Source organism: Apteryx mantelli, chromosome 8 (assembly GCF_036417845.1).
Source record: "Apteryx mantelli isolate bAptMan1 chromosome 8, bAptMan1.hap1, whole genome shotgun sequence".
Taxonomy (NCBI): Eukaryota; Metazoa; Chordata; class Aves; order Apterygiformes; family Apterygidae; genus Apteryx; species Apteryx mantelli.
The window spans coordinates 16,593,677-16,609,437 of record NC_089985.1 but is presented as its reverse complement, the minus strand read 5'-3'; the positions used below and the strand labels follow the sequence as shown (position 1 = coordinate 16,609,437).

The 15,761-nt window shown below is 37.9% G+C and overlaps 1 protein-coding gene across 1 annotated transcript in view; it reads right to left on the bottom strand.

Moving 5' to 3' along the window:
- CRB1 (crumbs cell polarity complex component 1) overlaps positions 1-10,912 on the bottom strand; it is an 80,727-nt gene extending 69,815 nt beyond the window's left edge. Inside the window, exons 1-3 of the mRNA XM_013961197.2 lie at positions 10,897-10,912; positions 10,102-10,686; positions 2,421-2,616 (exon numbers count right to left, since the gene is read on the bottom strand). Coding sequence (XP_013816651.2) covers positions 2,421-2,616; positions 10,102-10,686; positions 10,897-10,912 — 797 coding nt within the window. The remainder of the gene's footprint in view (positions 1-2,420; positions 2,617-10,101; positions 10,687-10,896) is intronic.
- Positions 10,913-15,761: the final 4,849 nt, after the last annotated feature.

Below are 15,761 nucleotides of genomic sequence, written 5' to 3'. Positions count from 1 at the left end.
TTTAAAAATTTTTTTTGAAAACTGTTTCTGTCACTTCTAGTGCAATTTTTGTAGGCTTAACATTATTCACAAAATGGAAAGGAAGAGATTCTGAGGAGAGAGAGAGAGATTTTCTTTGAAAAACTATTTTTTGTTGTTGTTAGGTTTCAATATAGAAATGCCAATTATTTGCATAGTTCCAATAATAACAGTAATACTAACTTCATTTTGATAGCAATACTACTATTGTGGGGTTAGAAGTAAACAAACTAGTATACATAAATATGAATATTTGAAATAATGAACAATGTACAGATAATGTCTGCTTTTTCTCAGGTGAGCTAATTATTACAAAATACATAAGACCTTGTGATTGTACTGTGATCTATCACAGCTCTTATGCTTAGGTCATGATCTAATTAAACACCTAAAGCTACACATGTCATAAGAAAAGACAGGCCTCTGCAAAATGACTGTGTTAAAATATGCGTAGCTGGATAATCTTTTCCTAATAATAATCAGAATCAAAAGTAAATTTAATTCTTATATGGCTTTCCTTTACATTAAAATGATACACTAGTTATTGTACAATTGAAATCATGGGGAATTTTGCTGAACATGAGATTTCTGAGTTTAATATCAGCGTCTTAGACTTGGAGTAAATATATGGAGGGAAAGCTATATTGCTGAATGTAAGAGAACGTCAGAGGACAACTGACTACTGCAGCCTAACAGACCAGCAAACGTAGACATTTTACTGCACTGTTTAAGTGTATACAAGCAAAAAGTCCTGGCAGGCCAGTTTATTACTAGTGTATGGATTATCCTTAAATCAAGATCAGAGAGGAATTAGGTCAGTTGGCATTTGAATTTAGGATATAAAATGTAATCAGGAAGATGTGAATTAGTAAAATTACTTTCATTCTGAAATATATTCTCCAATGGAGTTTTTTTTTGTTGTTGTTTTGTTTTTAGCTGTTTTTTTCACATATTTCCTCAATGTGCCTTCAATTTGGTGCTGTTCAGTTTTGTGGAGGAAGAGTTTGTGTCTTTTTTCCTTTGGTCTGGAATGAAGGAACAGTGAGGAATATTCATAACTGCTTAAATTGAAGCCCCACTTGTGTGCCCTCTTTCTGGCATATTTAAATGTTCCATGTTGCTGTGATCCTCCAGGAGTTCTGGAGGGCATCCTGCTTGCAGGCAGGCTGTGACTGAGGATTCAGTTGACTTAGTTAATTAAAAAAGTGAATCAGGGAGGTGAAAAGTCTCTGACTTATCACTCAGGCATACTAGAATGTTTTCATTTCAGGCGCATGGTGACCTCTTTCTCTCACTGCAGTCATGCTTTAGCAGCACTGGAAAATAGTAAATTGCTTTGTACTGTTCAGAGTCATTCAGTACTTCAGAAAAGAAATTCCACAAGGTTGTTGTAATGTCATAATACTGTACAAAAGCCCACTTCTAGAACATGATCTCTGTCCCCCTCTAAATTCAAGTTGAACATGCCTCTTGCTGACATGACTTTTCTGGCTGATTTTTGTGGAGTTAGTATCTTCAAAACTGCTTTATAAAAACTGGAAATGGAACAATACAGGACAAATCTTATACTGGTAACTTCAATGCCTGTATGAATATACTCATCAATTTTTTGGCTTTATTTTCTATAATGTACACTTTATGCATATATAATTTCTGGGTTTTAGAATCTCGTGCTGAGTATGCAAAGTGACTACCAAAGAATGAATGCCAGAGTTCTGGGTGCCCAGACTGCCCTTAGATCTCTAGGTAGAGTTATTAGCATTAGGTGAAGAAACTTACTTTTCTGTTGCTTTGCAATCTCCCTGTCTGTCTGTCTTTTTTTTTTTTTTTCTCCTCCTCCCTTTCCCTCTCTCTCTTTTGTTCATGGGTTGCAGGTTGTTTTGAACAAGGAGCTGTTGTCCCGTATGCCTATAAAATACCTGGCAGACTTCCTAATGACGTCTATTACAATGGTAACTACTATTTATGTTTTTCTCTGCCTTTCTCTTCTAATGTTTCTGTCTATAAGTGTGGACAGCTGCCTTTGGCAAATTCAATTTTGTGCACGTTCACATCTCGCTTGGAAACTAAAGTTTGATGGACTATAGAAAAAGAATTGATCTTTAAGTGATAATTCCTCATGGCCAGATAAGCAACACATAAATATTCAGAAGTAAAAGTACAAATGTAAAAAATGTACTTCTCAGTTAATCTTTGCCATAATTTTTTTTTTTTGTCCTGCTGACACTGACACCAGACTTGCATTCTTTAATCCTTTCCAAATTTGAACTGAAATCAGTGCAGGATCAAGAAATGAAATCAATTTGCAATGAACTCAACTATCTAACAATTTAGGTTGTCATAGGACTTCAGTCTGTAAATAGAAAAGTTAAAAGCATGTCACATTATTGCAGAATATGTACCCATTGACACTGTCTGTACACTGTCCCCCATGGAGGCAGGGCTGACTGACACACTCATTGATGTTGGTTTCGCAGAGATCACCGAGGAATCCAAATGTGCAGAAGCAGGAGAAGCTCCCCAAGGAATCATGGCAGGTTCCACCATTTAGGCAAGGCTGTGATAAACACTCATCCATGTCCAGCTCACAGTTTGTACCTTCAAAATCAAAAAAGCAAGCAAACCCCAGACTTAGAAAAGAGTTAATTTTGGAGGTTTCTGCAAGGACTGTTTTAAGTGCAATATGCACATAATCTTTTTTTCAAGCAATTGCCTATTTTAAAAAGAAATTTACTCCTCAATGTGCACTGCAAGACTAGTTTTTTCTAGTTTTGGGAGAAGTTACAAAAGAACAAAATGGCTGTTAGTCACAAGGATAGATACAATACCAATTTTCTTAGTTTGAACATGGAAGCAGAGTGAACGAATTTTCAGATTATTCAAACCATGCTACTATCATATTTATATATTACAGAAGTGACTAGTCATTTAACGATCTTGGCAGAGTCCATTTAAGGCTGCACAGTTAATTGAATTAAACACAGTTAAAAATGCTCAGAGTAAAGATATGAGGCAGTGTCCCAATTAACTGCTTAATGTTTCTTAAGGTTTAGCAATGTGTAAATGAGGCCAGTCGATGCCATGCCGTGTTTGCAACAGGTCAGAATCTCGGAGCTGCTCTTCAGATATATTTGATGAGACTAAATCAATTCTAATATTAGTTTGCAACTATTTGTGATAATTGGCAGGTTAAGTCTACATTTCTTTTTCTCTGAATATTTGATAATTAATGCTTTGCAGCTTCTGCTCTGGGTATTCCAGGATTTTGTATGCTTATGCACTTATTTAGTATTTTGAGTAATAAACCATTATTTTTTTAATATAACTTTCACCTGCTGAGTCAATTTATTTTACCAACTGCAGTATCAGCCACTAAATGGATTAAAATGGAAAATTATAATGAAGAAGTTAGTTTTAAGTTGACTCCACTGTCTCTTATTTGGCTAACCAAAGTCATAGAAGTATTGTAAAGAGTTTTCAGAATTTCCTATTCGAAAGGGAATCTACAACACTGAGACTAGGGTCCTTCTTTGGAGAGATGAGAATTTTTGTACAGGATGATTGGACAGGCTCTCAAAAGATGAGAACAGACGCATTTTGATTTATTGGTATTATGTTTGCAATTAGGTGCTCACCTCTGAGCCTTACATTTACTGTTTTTACCAGCTCTGCACTACTTTGGAATGTGTACATTCAAATTAAGAACACTTTTCCCCAAAACAGTGAGACTGCTAATATTCAGTGCTGTTACTTGATTACTAATTTACTTTGACTGTTTCAAATGTAGCCTCTTCATAAAAATCTGTATTACAGATAAATATCTGGAAATATCTTAACATATCAAAACAAAACTTGGAGATGGTATCTCTTAATTATTTTGTATTTAAACATAAAAGTCCATATATTCTAATGAAGTCTTCCACCTTTCTAGTTATTATGAAATATTTTTACTGTAATTTTAGAGAATGGATTTTTATAGTTTCTTGAAACGACACATAAAAAAACCCTAGATCTCAATCCTGTGCCTCCGGTTCAAGGTTCATTGATTCAGCTAGCCACTACTTTCAGTGGGAGGATTCCATGAGACCCTAATGCAGGAACTCTTATGGTTTTGTGGTAATGTACATCACATCCAGATATAGTGAGCAATCCCTCTGTGGTCATTGCCCTGTGAATTCACTGTAATTGTAAACAATGTGTTTGCAGAAGTATGTGTAGTGACCGTAAATCTGCCAGAGCTTGTTAACAGCTTACTCTGAACACTAAAAATCCTGTGACAAAACAGTCCTGTTCAACTGATCCTCAGTTCAACCAAATTTAAAACTACAGGCCTGAGAACAGCCTGACGATTAACGTGAGAACACAGCGTTGTTTTGGTTCATGTCTTTAATCTATCAAGCCCAGTAACCTGCCTTTGGCAATGTTGCCTCAAAAGAAAACTCCTCTCCCTTTACAATGTACCTAGCCAATATGATATGCCATACAAACAGGGGGAATTCCTTCCTAGCCTTTATTGAATCTGCTAGCAGATTTTTTTTTTGTATGCGAAGAAAAGAGATGAAAAGACTAGACTTATATTTGCACCTCAGTCTAACATTCTGTCATAAATATGCTATATGCCAAATATCATATGGCAGAAAATAAAAAGCTCCAACAACCCCTTCCACAGATATTATGTAGGGCTAAGCCATTAAGAACGAAGACATTCTGTTTTAGAGCAGGCAGAGTATTTCAGCATATACTAAACCACACAAGTGGTTTGAATTGAAAGACTGAGAATGTGGATGTAGTAATATTTATAACTTGTGTGGATCCTTTGGAGAACTAGGATTATTTCTTATACGACTTGCTTTTTAAATAAGTACTACTGTGTGCTTCTTTGTACAGCCCCATTCAATTAAAGGTAAATGCATTCGAGGATGAAAGAGAAAGACAGCCAACATTTTCAGACTTGGCTACCTACAGATATTAAGTCACCTTCTGGTCAAAGATACTAGGGATTTGCAGACCCTAGGTGGGCCTGCACGTTCTTAGTACTGCTGGAAATCAGTAAGCCAGGTCACCCCTTCCACTCTTACGCATCTGTAGTGTTAAGCTCAAGAATGACAGGAACAAAAGAAAGTCCTGACATTCTACAATCTGTATATATTAATCTTAAGTGCCATCATCTGGATGGAGTGTGTCAGCTGTGTTATAGTCATCAGGTTTAAGAGGGCAGGCAGAGAGTTCATATCTCTCCCTGCATCAAAAATAAATAGAAAAAATATGAATAATTAGAAAAATTATTATTAATCCCAAATTAGAGGGAGAGGGTTAATTTCTTGGAGTGAGAATTTGTCCTGCACACAGATCTGTATTAACTACCAGTTATCTGTATGCATGAAAAGACAGAAGTGGTTTCAGGTAGACAATTCGTTAGGTCTTATAACACCGCAATATCCTGACATAACAGGAGGAAATCAATGGGGCTAAATCCAATCAAAAATTTCAGTGCCCAGAAGTTAGGAACTGCAATATGTATACTTTAGAGTATGTGCCCTCAGCTAGTATTTCTTTTGAAAACCCTTTGAAAGGTGGCCACTAGTGCTGGTCTCCTCTCACATAATAGCCTTGTGAATAGAAATATCAACAGCAAGCTGGTAACCTGCGCTGAATTCTCTCCTCAGGTTGGTTAGGGTGGGAAGTGGGGAGTGTTGGTTTGAAACTTGAAAGTCGAGGAAGGAAACTGAGGCTCTCCACTTTGTTGGGAAGGCCTTGATCTGCTAGGCTAGGATATAAAAGGATATACGCTCTTGGTATATGTTTTGTGAATGCATAGAATACCCCCTGGATCAGGCCCCTTGAAGAATGTAAGTGCTGCTCTCTGCCTCCCTGCAAATCCTGGTGCGGTCAGGCAAGATCTCCGTGTCAGCTGCTACACTGGAACAGTGGCATGTATTGCACAACACAGATCTGCCGGAAGCAGAGGACAATTACTGTTGGATGGACAATGGTATCTGGTATTAATATGTGCAAGTTTATTGTGATACCACCATGAATTTTCTGGGAAGTGAGCTCTGTACTTGGGGTACTCCATCCCCTGGGAGAGGCTGTTAAGTGTCTCTCTGGGTGGCAAGGGATTCCCTTGCCCTGTCTCTCAGAGCACAGATCTGTACTGACCCACCTTGGTACTTCCCTGAGGAGGGGGAGAATTGCTGCTCTGAGTGGGAAGGGAGAGTACAGCCAGAGCACTGCCCTCTATTACTAGATGGGAGAGACAATGCAGGTAGCTCTATCCCATTGCTGGGCAGCAAGGTGATGTGAGGTGGAGACAAAGGCACAATGAGGCTGAGTGCAAAGCAAGGCATGGGAACAGTATTTTTTGTGCTGGTAATTTGAGAACTGAGTGCCTAAATGTCTGCTGAAGTTTTCATTTAACTGCCTAAGGCTTAGGATGCATCTACTCCTAAATATTTGCATGGCATATACATTACTGATGAGAACACTGCATGAGAACTAAAGGATAGGTTTCATTTCATCAGGTAATATTGTACAGAATTGATCTCAGTTTTAGTTACACTGTAATAAAAGGTGTTGCGCAAAGAATGAATCTAGCCCATTATACCTATTTCATCAGTCACTGAAACAGCTTTTCCTGTTTAAAGGGCATGTAGATGCCTCTAAAAATGGCTTTTTGAACTGCCATGTGCCCCTAACAGTTTATACTAAAATGTTCACTGGCAATGGAGGACTGGCTTCAGCTGTGTCTAGCAAGGTAATTAATGTGACTAGCTGTGGGTAACTAGCAGGCTCTTATACCATGCTCTGTCGGGGTGAATTAAAATTAAGTGCAGTTAGCACAATGGAAAAATAATGCAAATACCTAAGGTATTCCAACAAAACTTGGACAAACCAATTGAGTTTCATTATTTAACAGCTGTATGACACATGTCTTGTAAATAATTTCACACATGCAGAGCATTATCATAGTAAACTGCAGATTTCATGCTAAATTCTCCAGTCTTTGGCTCTTGGTGCATTCTAACCTCTTTCATTTGTGTAAGAATTATGTGTGACATTTCTCAACTATTTTAAGAAGTGCAGCATACCAGTCATACAAAATAGCAGTCATAGTCCATGAAACAAGTAGCAACCAAAGCCTGTAACTCAAGCATTTGGTTAACATTACTGCTGTAAATTTAGTGTACATTCTCTGCCTGCATATCAAAAGATATAACCTTTTTAACATCTTAGGGAAATGAGATGAGGCTGGATGACTTCCCACAATAACTCATGGTGTCAGGCCAGGATAATAAGGGTTGGCAAGATCCCCTGACAGAGTAAATGTGGATTTTTATTACCACTGGGGACACCTTGGGACTTTCATTCAGTAATTCTTCTGGCTTGTGCATTTAACACAACTCACAGCAAGGTGCAGAAAATAACAGGAAAAATGCTTCTGATAAATCATTTGGTTAAGTAGCCTTTAAAAGCTGGTATTTTACTGCTGAAGGAATAGTCAGCTGCTTCTTTAAAGAATTATTATTATTAGCTGCTTTGCTGCTGGAAGCCCTGTCTGAGCTGTATGTCAAAACACTGAAATCTTTTCTGCTTTACATTTTAGAACTCTTTTCTTCCTTGGCGCTCTCATTTCTTAACTCTGCTTGTCCTGATTGCAGAGCACTCAGAGTGACACTGCTTGATTTTGGTGTGGCCAAAGAGCAACAGCCTGAAAAATAGAATTTTATGATAAAAGTGGAGTGACTCCAGCAGAGTGAGTTTCCTCCAACAGTTTGTGTTGATTTCAGTCTTCATTTGTTTTTGTTTGGGCTTCATTATTTTACCATATTTTCTTCTGCTTTGTCTCTAAGGTTCATATTCTGTCTTTCAAACTGAGTTCCTAGGCTATAGATCCAGTCCTGGACTCACTAATGGTGCAGGTTTAACAAATACAGTTTCCTGACTACAACAGGAGGTCTGAGTTGAGTCTGATCATTTCAGAGTAACCATGCTGACTGTTAATAGGTTTTTCCTTCCTTCTGCTCTTTGGCTCTCCTAGTTGCATAGTTTTCCCATCACTTGGCCTAGGCTCAGACACCTACCGGCAGCAGCAGGGTGGCAAGGAAGGCCACAAGTTTCCCTCAAATAACATTCTCTTTGCTCATGAGGGATATTAACTGAGTGCTGGCTTCCAGCTGAATGCTGTGTCAGACACTGGAAAGCTGCTTTTTACCTCTGACTTCCCCTCCCTCATGGGGCTTTTGGGATGGGGTTTTAAACCACATGTCTTATTTCTTATTCATTTGCATCAGTTGAAGCAGTAGGTGTTTTTTCCCAATATTTTTCTGCTGTATGATTTTTTTTTTTTAACCTGATGGCAATCTGCCACTAAAATGTCTCCCCTTTTTAATGATTCAGTGTGCTATCTCTTGCAGTCCTATCCCTGAACAGAGCTTTGAAATTTGAGGGGAACTGTCTCCTAGAACTATTATAGGCCCTCCAGCAAAGGAAGTAGGCAAGAAATATCCTGCTCATGTCTTAAAAATGGGACCATACAAAATAGAATTTTCCAAAAATGGGCAGTTTGGAAACCTGATAATACTCTTTCTTCTTTTTAATTTATATAATATTCCAGTTTCAAATGAATATTCTGTTTCTGGGAAGGGCAGAGGAGAGGAGTAATAATTAGTCAAAAAGTTAAATTTACACAGGTCAAGCAATGAGTTCCGAGTATGTGTGGCCGCTGTGTGTGTGGAGAGATGGGTTTTGCAGACGTAGTGGCACACTTCTCACTTTCCTGTTTCTGTTTGGAAAGATAAAAGCTTGGCTGTAATCTCTGTTTTTCTCCATCAGCAGGATACATTTTTTCCCTAGTCCTTGGTGTTTTGCCCTATTCTGGTCTTGAAAATCTTTCTTACTAGGCTGTCATACCACGCTTATTGTTTTTGTATCTGAGTTCATAGTTCCCACTGATACCCAGACTTCTAACTCAACTGAGAAGTTCACTATATGGCACTCTAAAAGTTCTCATTTTTGAACTAAAAACCTGAAGAATGAGAAATGGGGTGTATAGGTAAATTTTTCTTGATTAGATGAACTGCTAACCTCCATTCTTGACAAATGTCCATTCTTCTAGAATGTCCAGCTGTAACTTCCTATCTCATACAAAATAGCCAGTGCTCTATAGAGGAGGAAGAGGTGCTTTTTTGAATGTCTAGAACCCACTGAAATATTGCTCCTTATTTTATCCCCAGAAAGAGCATCTAACACAAATTTTAGAAACTTAGTCCATGTCAAAAAGGAAGAACATTTACCTGGGGATTCAGTCAGATTGTTGATCAAGGAGTCATTTAGAAGAATAGTAAAAGGGGAAATTATGAGTTATATGGCATCAGTAGGTTATATAGCTTAAAAATCAGCACAATGAAACCAGAAGGGCATATCCATTTTTAGAACTGATGTTGAGGAAAAAGGATAAATTAATTTATTTTGCCTTAAGTTCCAGCAAAGTAGAAGAGGAAAGAGGCCTATTAGCTATAGTGGATAAAGGAAAGCTGACAGAAGATGTAGAAAGTCTAAATTAGGTGTTTTGAAAATCTCCAAACATGATACCTTTCCTCAGAAAAGGTTAAAAAAAAAAGGGGGGGGGGAGATTTTAAAGAAAAATGCTCCTGAAAAGCAAATGTAAAGATTTAAGAGTACAGTTTGTTGCGGTTAGAAAATCAAGCAAGTCTAAGTAGATCTAATCTTTAAAATATCACTGTCAAACATATATTTTGGTCCTCAGACAAAACCTGTGTATAGCATTCTGAGGGCATGTGTTTTCAGAATGTTTCTTTTAAGAGAAAAATTAACCTAGGCCTTGATCTTCATGGAACTTCTCTGTAGATTTTGGGAAATGTGAGATTTCTTTAATTCTTCTCTATCTAGCACTAGTTCACAGTGATAAGATAACCCATAATGCATCAACACCCACTAGAGCTGGAGCCAATGCAGTAATGCAAATATAACCAAATAAGTGGGAGGGGGAAATAAATCTTGGAACATTATGCATGGTTGTTCTCCATGACACACACACAAAAAGTTGTTTTTAATAGTGCTTACCCGTGTACCCAAGTGGACAGATGCAGTCATACCTTCCTATCTGGTTCAGACACGTTGCCCCATTCAGGCATGGATCTGAAACACATTCATTCACTTCCAGGTCACAGTGCTTGCCTTGATAGCCTGGGACACAGTAGCAGGAGTATTCATCAACCCCCTCCCTGCACACTGCTCCATTGTGGCATGGTTCAGAAATGCATTCATCAAAATCCACTTCACAGAGAGTACCTGTGTAGCCTGCATGACAAAGGCAGGTAGGACCAGCCAGGCCATTTTGGCAAGTGCCTCCATGTTCACAAGGGTTTGTGTCACACACACTGATGGCTATTTCACAGGTAGTTCCATTATACCCAGCAGGGCACTCACAAGTAAAGCTGAGGTTTCCAGCAGAGCTTAAACAAGTACCATTTTGAAGACAAGGGTTTGAAGAGCAAGGATCGTAGGTTTTGTTGCAGAGTTCCTCCACAGTGTCAACTGATGTGTCTGCACAACGGCAGGTATCATCTTTATCACCAGCAACGCATGTAGAGTTCTTTTGGCAAGAGTTTGACAGGCACCTGGAATCATTTCTCGTGCAAAGTGACTCTAGAAAGGAAAAACAAAAACCCATGAGAACTTCCAGAGCACTTGGAGTAAAACAGAAAGAAGTACAACCCTTACCACAACTTTGTTTCAAAATTAATAGTTCCAGTTGTTGGCTGTTGAGAAGAAAACAGAACTGATAACTGCATGCAGTGGGTTAATAAAAATAGAACAAATAACACTATCAAAATATGAGTAGGTTGTGAGTCTTGCCTCTTCCAACAGCCATGGTTGGTCAGGGTTGTAAATTCATTGCTTAACACAACAACACTGTTGCAGATATATCTGATCAACAGAGACAACCAACAATAGGAAATGTATTTAGGTATTTCTAAGACAATATCTTTTTATTAGAAGAAGGAGTTGAACCACTTATTTTCAGTTCAGTATCAGTTTGGTTTCTGGTGTGGTGGAAGTTGTTTTTATTGGAGTTCAACAAAACTGAATGATTCGGGTGCAGTTTGAGCTCAAGTGATTCAATCCATTATGCCCTTGGATTTTATTTTTGACTTCCTGATTAGAAGAGTATTTTGACATTTATATAGCACTTCTATTACAAAGGATCTCCCAAACACCTGAGATACAAAATAGTTTCTTCTTTGCTCTCTGAGTGCCATCAGGCTGGAAGGACATGGTGAACATGGTGTAAACATTTTCCCACACACACCTCCAGGAACTGAGGATTAAAGGCAACTTGGAGTTGCCTTGCTGCTGTAAAGACTGGCAGATAGTAATAATGGCTGTTTCTTACTTCCCAGTCAAGGGATCTTGACCAGACCAGAATTGCTCATAACCCACAATTGAGAAATGCTAATACAGTTAAAGTAGTGAAGGATGTTCTTTCCAGTCAAAGAAAACAAGAATTTTGCCATGAAACTGTATGATTTTTATCATGATTAATCATCTCCCTAACATAAGAAATGTCAGCATTCAGATGAAGTTATGAGTAGAGCACATGCAAGTATACATAAACTACTTCTAATTTAGTGTTAGGGATACCAAGCAATAGCAGTGAAGATGCCAAATACAGAGCATCTGAGGTAGGTGAATTGACCTTGGCTGAATCCTGCTACCATAGCTACACTGCCCATAGTATCAAGTGAGCTAGATTAAAGCTTGAATACATTTATATGTGCTGTAATTGGATCTCCCAGTTGCAACATAGATATAGGTGAAGAGTGCAATAGGGTTCTAGTGATCACTAACATCATCTCCTCATAATGTCATGTTGCTTCTGTCATGATATAACAATGTATCAGTATAGATCAGTGGAAATGGTGTTAATCATCATCAGTACACTTCCTGCAGCATTTGGGAATTTTGTCGTTCAGACATAACCTGATTCAAGGCTGCTGGAGATGGCAAGATCTGAAGAGATGATTGCAGACATGGTGTTTAGAGGCTAAACTTACGAATGCTTAGGAGGTACCAGTGGAAGAAATCCTGGAGTTGCCTGCAAATAGTTTGCTAGTGATATGAAACAACAGCAGATCAAATCTCATAGACACTGATTGCCCATGAATGGAGAGAAGTAAGTCAAGTGGTTATTTACTGGTATAAACCACCTAGAAGAGAGGGAGGATATAAATACTGATTTAAGGAACCAAATACATGTATGTATAGCATTTTAATTTGTACCGAGCAGACTGGAAAATCTGATTTAAAGTATAGTAAATAGAGTTTTATCCAGTACAATTTTTTCTTTTGCAACTGATTCCCCCCGTATTATAAGGAAATCCTCTACCATATAGTGAACATCTGAATACCACCACACTTCTCCAGTGATTATGCTGTGGCATTCCTCAAAATATATGAGCAGTAAAACTGTAAACAAATATTCTGCATACCACTAGAGGAAAAAATTTATGTTTGTATCACAGGAAAAAAAATGCAGTCATATCTTGGCTGAGACTCTATTAAATAAAGCAGAACATTTCCTCCAGAAAGAAGGTAATGATTCAGAAGGGAAATATTCATGTGGGCTGGAGAATGAAAGTTGTATTAAACAATCTGTATGCTAGTCTTCAAAATGTCCTATTTTCTTCTTTCAGCTTTTACATTTATTCTGGAGCCATATTTGGATATAAAAAGTATAGGTTTCTTCTATTAAATTAACTTGAAAATGGATGGCAGAATGGTGTATGTGCAAATGGGGTGTTGTGGATGAGTTGAACTTTTCAGAAAAATTCAGACCGATCTCCAATTTCTCTCCAGTTCTCGGGACTGAGAGTCAGGATACTGGACTCAATAGAAAAGGAGATGGGCATGAAAGAGAAGGAGCATGCAGAGACACTTATAAATAACTGGAGCTCGATCAATGCTGACAAAGCCGTGGGACAGAACCGTGGCTGACTGGGAAACTGAAAAGCCAGGATCGATCAGCTGAGAATAATAAACATCAACTGAGGATAGTCAGAGAGGACAAAATGAGTGATGAGGCCACATTTTTCATAATGTATATTTTAATATGTAATATAATTTAACTTGGTTCTAGTCCCAGGAAGGAGATGTAGAGGAAGAAAGCCTAAGAAGGCCTTATCGGCTCAGAAAAGACTTACACAGCTTACATAGATGTGACACTATGCTGATAAATATGGAAATTGGAAAAGTGAGTTTTGCTTCCTTCTTTCGGCTTCTGACTTGAGATGTACAGAATCACAAAATGGCTGAGGTTGGAAGGGACCTTTGGAGATCATCTAGTCCAACTCCCCTGCTCAAACAGGGTCACCTAGAGCAGGTTGCCCAGGACCATGTCCAGATGGTATGTACACATGAGCAATAGTGCCTCTGAGAACAAAAATCATCAATTTGAATGAACCTGGTGGTTGTAAATGCATACGTTCATTGAGTGAAGTACCTAATTAATATTTGTTCAAACAAGTTGAATGGAGCTTGATGTAGTAGCATAGATGGCAACAGTGACATCATGATTTAAAACAAATCAAAAATGGTCTTAAGGATTACATAGAAATATTATTTCTTTGGTGTTTTGGGGGGTTGCATGTATAAGGAAAACCTGAGAAATGTTTTTGTTTGACCTATTTTTAGTTGTTCTGATGCTCATATTTACCAGAGGTACTGAGGAGAAGTACCTAGAAAAAGGTATGATCTCTTCTAGGTAAAGATAATCTTTATTTAACACAGATGAAGATAGACCTCATTAAGAAAGAAAGCCAAGAATTGATTAGCAGATTGAGAGCTGGAGCTTTACCTCCAGTTATCTAAAGCAAAAACAGGAAAAAAAATAGTACCTCTAATTTAGCTCACTTTTAAAACACTTTTCTCTCATTTGTTAACATTCAGTTTTGCACTGAGAGCAAATATTGCATCCCTATGCTATGTCATTTGTATATTCCCCAGCTCACAGCACTTACTGAATGCAAAATTCAAGGTAACAGACTGGCCATGGGTGTAGATGACTTGCTCCACAGTCAGCAGTATCACAGACTTCTTCTCAGCACACTCTTATGTTCTAATACCCCGCTTTACATATATGTGTATATTATCCATGTATTTAGTTTCTTCTCTTTACCCTGGATAATCAAAAGTTGCCTGTATCTATTTTACGTAATCTATTATGTAATCTACTAATTAGAGTTAAAATGAGCTGGACTGAGTTCCTTAGGAAATTTTTCATCTTACATTTTTCTTGGGATTGAGCAACTTTATTTAAAGAGCTTGCCTTTCACACTATCTACTTAAAATTCATTAAAATTGCATGTATAAAATGCATCTGAAGAAATTAGACTATGATTAAGTTATAACTTTGTCTAACTACCGTACTTCGTAAACTGCAAGAGTTCAGGTCAATCATTCAAGTATTTCTTGAGCAGAACCACTGTGATATGAGAGGAAATTTAGTTAATTACTATTGTCCCTTCAGAGTTAATTTGCATGCAACAACTCAGTATGTTGTAATGACTGTGTATGAGAGAAGCTGAAGAATTTGCCTGTTTGCAGTTCTGATAGCAACATACTAGCTTTGAGCATTGGTACTTATAAAGTTTCAGAGTTCACTGAGGCATTAATAGTGGGTGGAAATGAGAGAAGAGGAAAGGAAGCCCTTAAAGCATAGTCAGCAGTGAAGGCAACCAATTTGTCTCCAAAGTGACGCCACAACGTGGAAAATAGGAAACAATAAGCCTTTCCTGGATTTTTTTTTAAACTAGTATTTTAACTTTTACTCATCTGGCTTTTGTAAAACAAACTTCCTATGCAGAAATTGTTGATGGACAATTCAATGTAAATGTGTTTGTTCCAATAGTGCCTGGAGGATGTTTTTGTTTGATTTGTTTTAAAAGTTTACAGGAAAACACTAAGGGACCTCTTGAGTTTTGTTTTTCATGTGCTGTGCCATGGGTTTTATTATTTGTGTAGTTCTTGAGGAACACGAGTTCTGACGTTCTTGGCAGAGATGTAATTACTGTTGAGTTTTAGCTTGCTCATGATTTAAAGACTAGGATCAAGAGTTTTTGTTAGGGATACCATACAGTAGTTTTGCCCCAGCAGCAAAGATGCATCTCAAAGAGGTAATCATTAAAGAGCATGTAATTATCAAGTATCAAGCTGTGGTTATCAAATGGTATGCATTTTACCAGGGTGTTTCTATGATTTTTTGGCAGGAGTCATGGTCCTAAATGACATGTGTATGTCAGAAAATCCTTGGACCTTGGATTCACAGTCAGAGCACCAATTTCCACCCACTTGAGAAAAGTTATTTACACTACATCCCTGCCTCCCAAAAGGAAACTCAGTTGCTCTGCTGCACTGGAGTAAAGTGGAAGGATGGGTTTGGAAACCTAATGCTATTCAGAACTACATGGAAATGGTAGAGGAAAAAGAATGTAATGTGGAAGGTGAACACCTCTATGCTCTGAGATGTGATGTGGTAGAGCATAATGGTGTCTAACGCAAAGGCTGGCTCAGTCTGAGCTGATGATTGAAGAATATTCTTTACTACATATGCAGAAAGAGATGTAAGAAAAGGAAATAAATGTTTCAGTGTTGTCGGGAGCTTGACTTTTGGTAACGTTGCATAGGGATAACCCGAAAAGGCCTCATGTTCTAGTTCCGATACA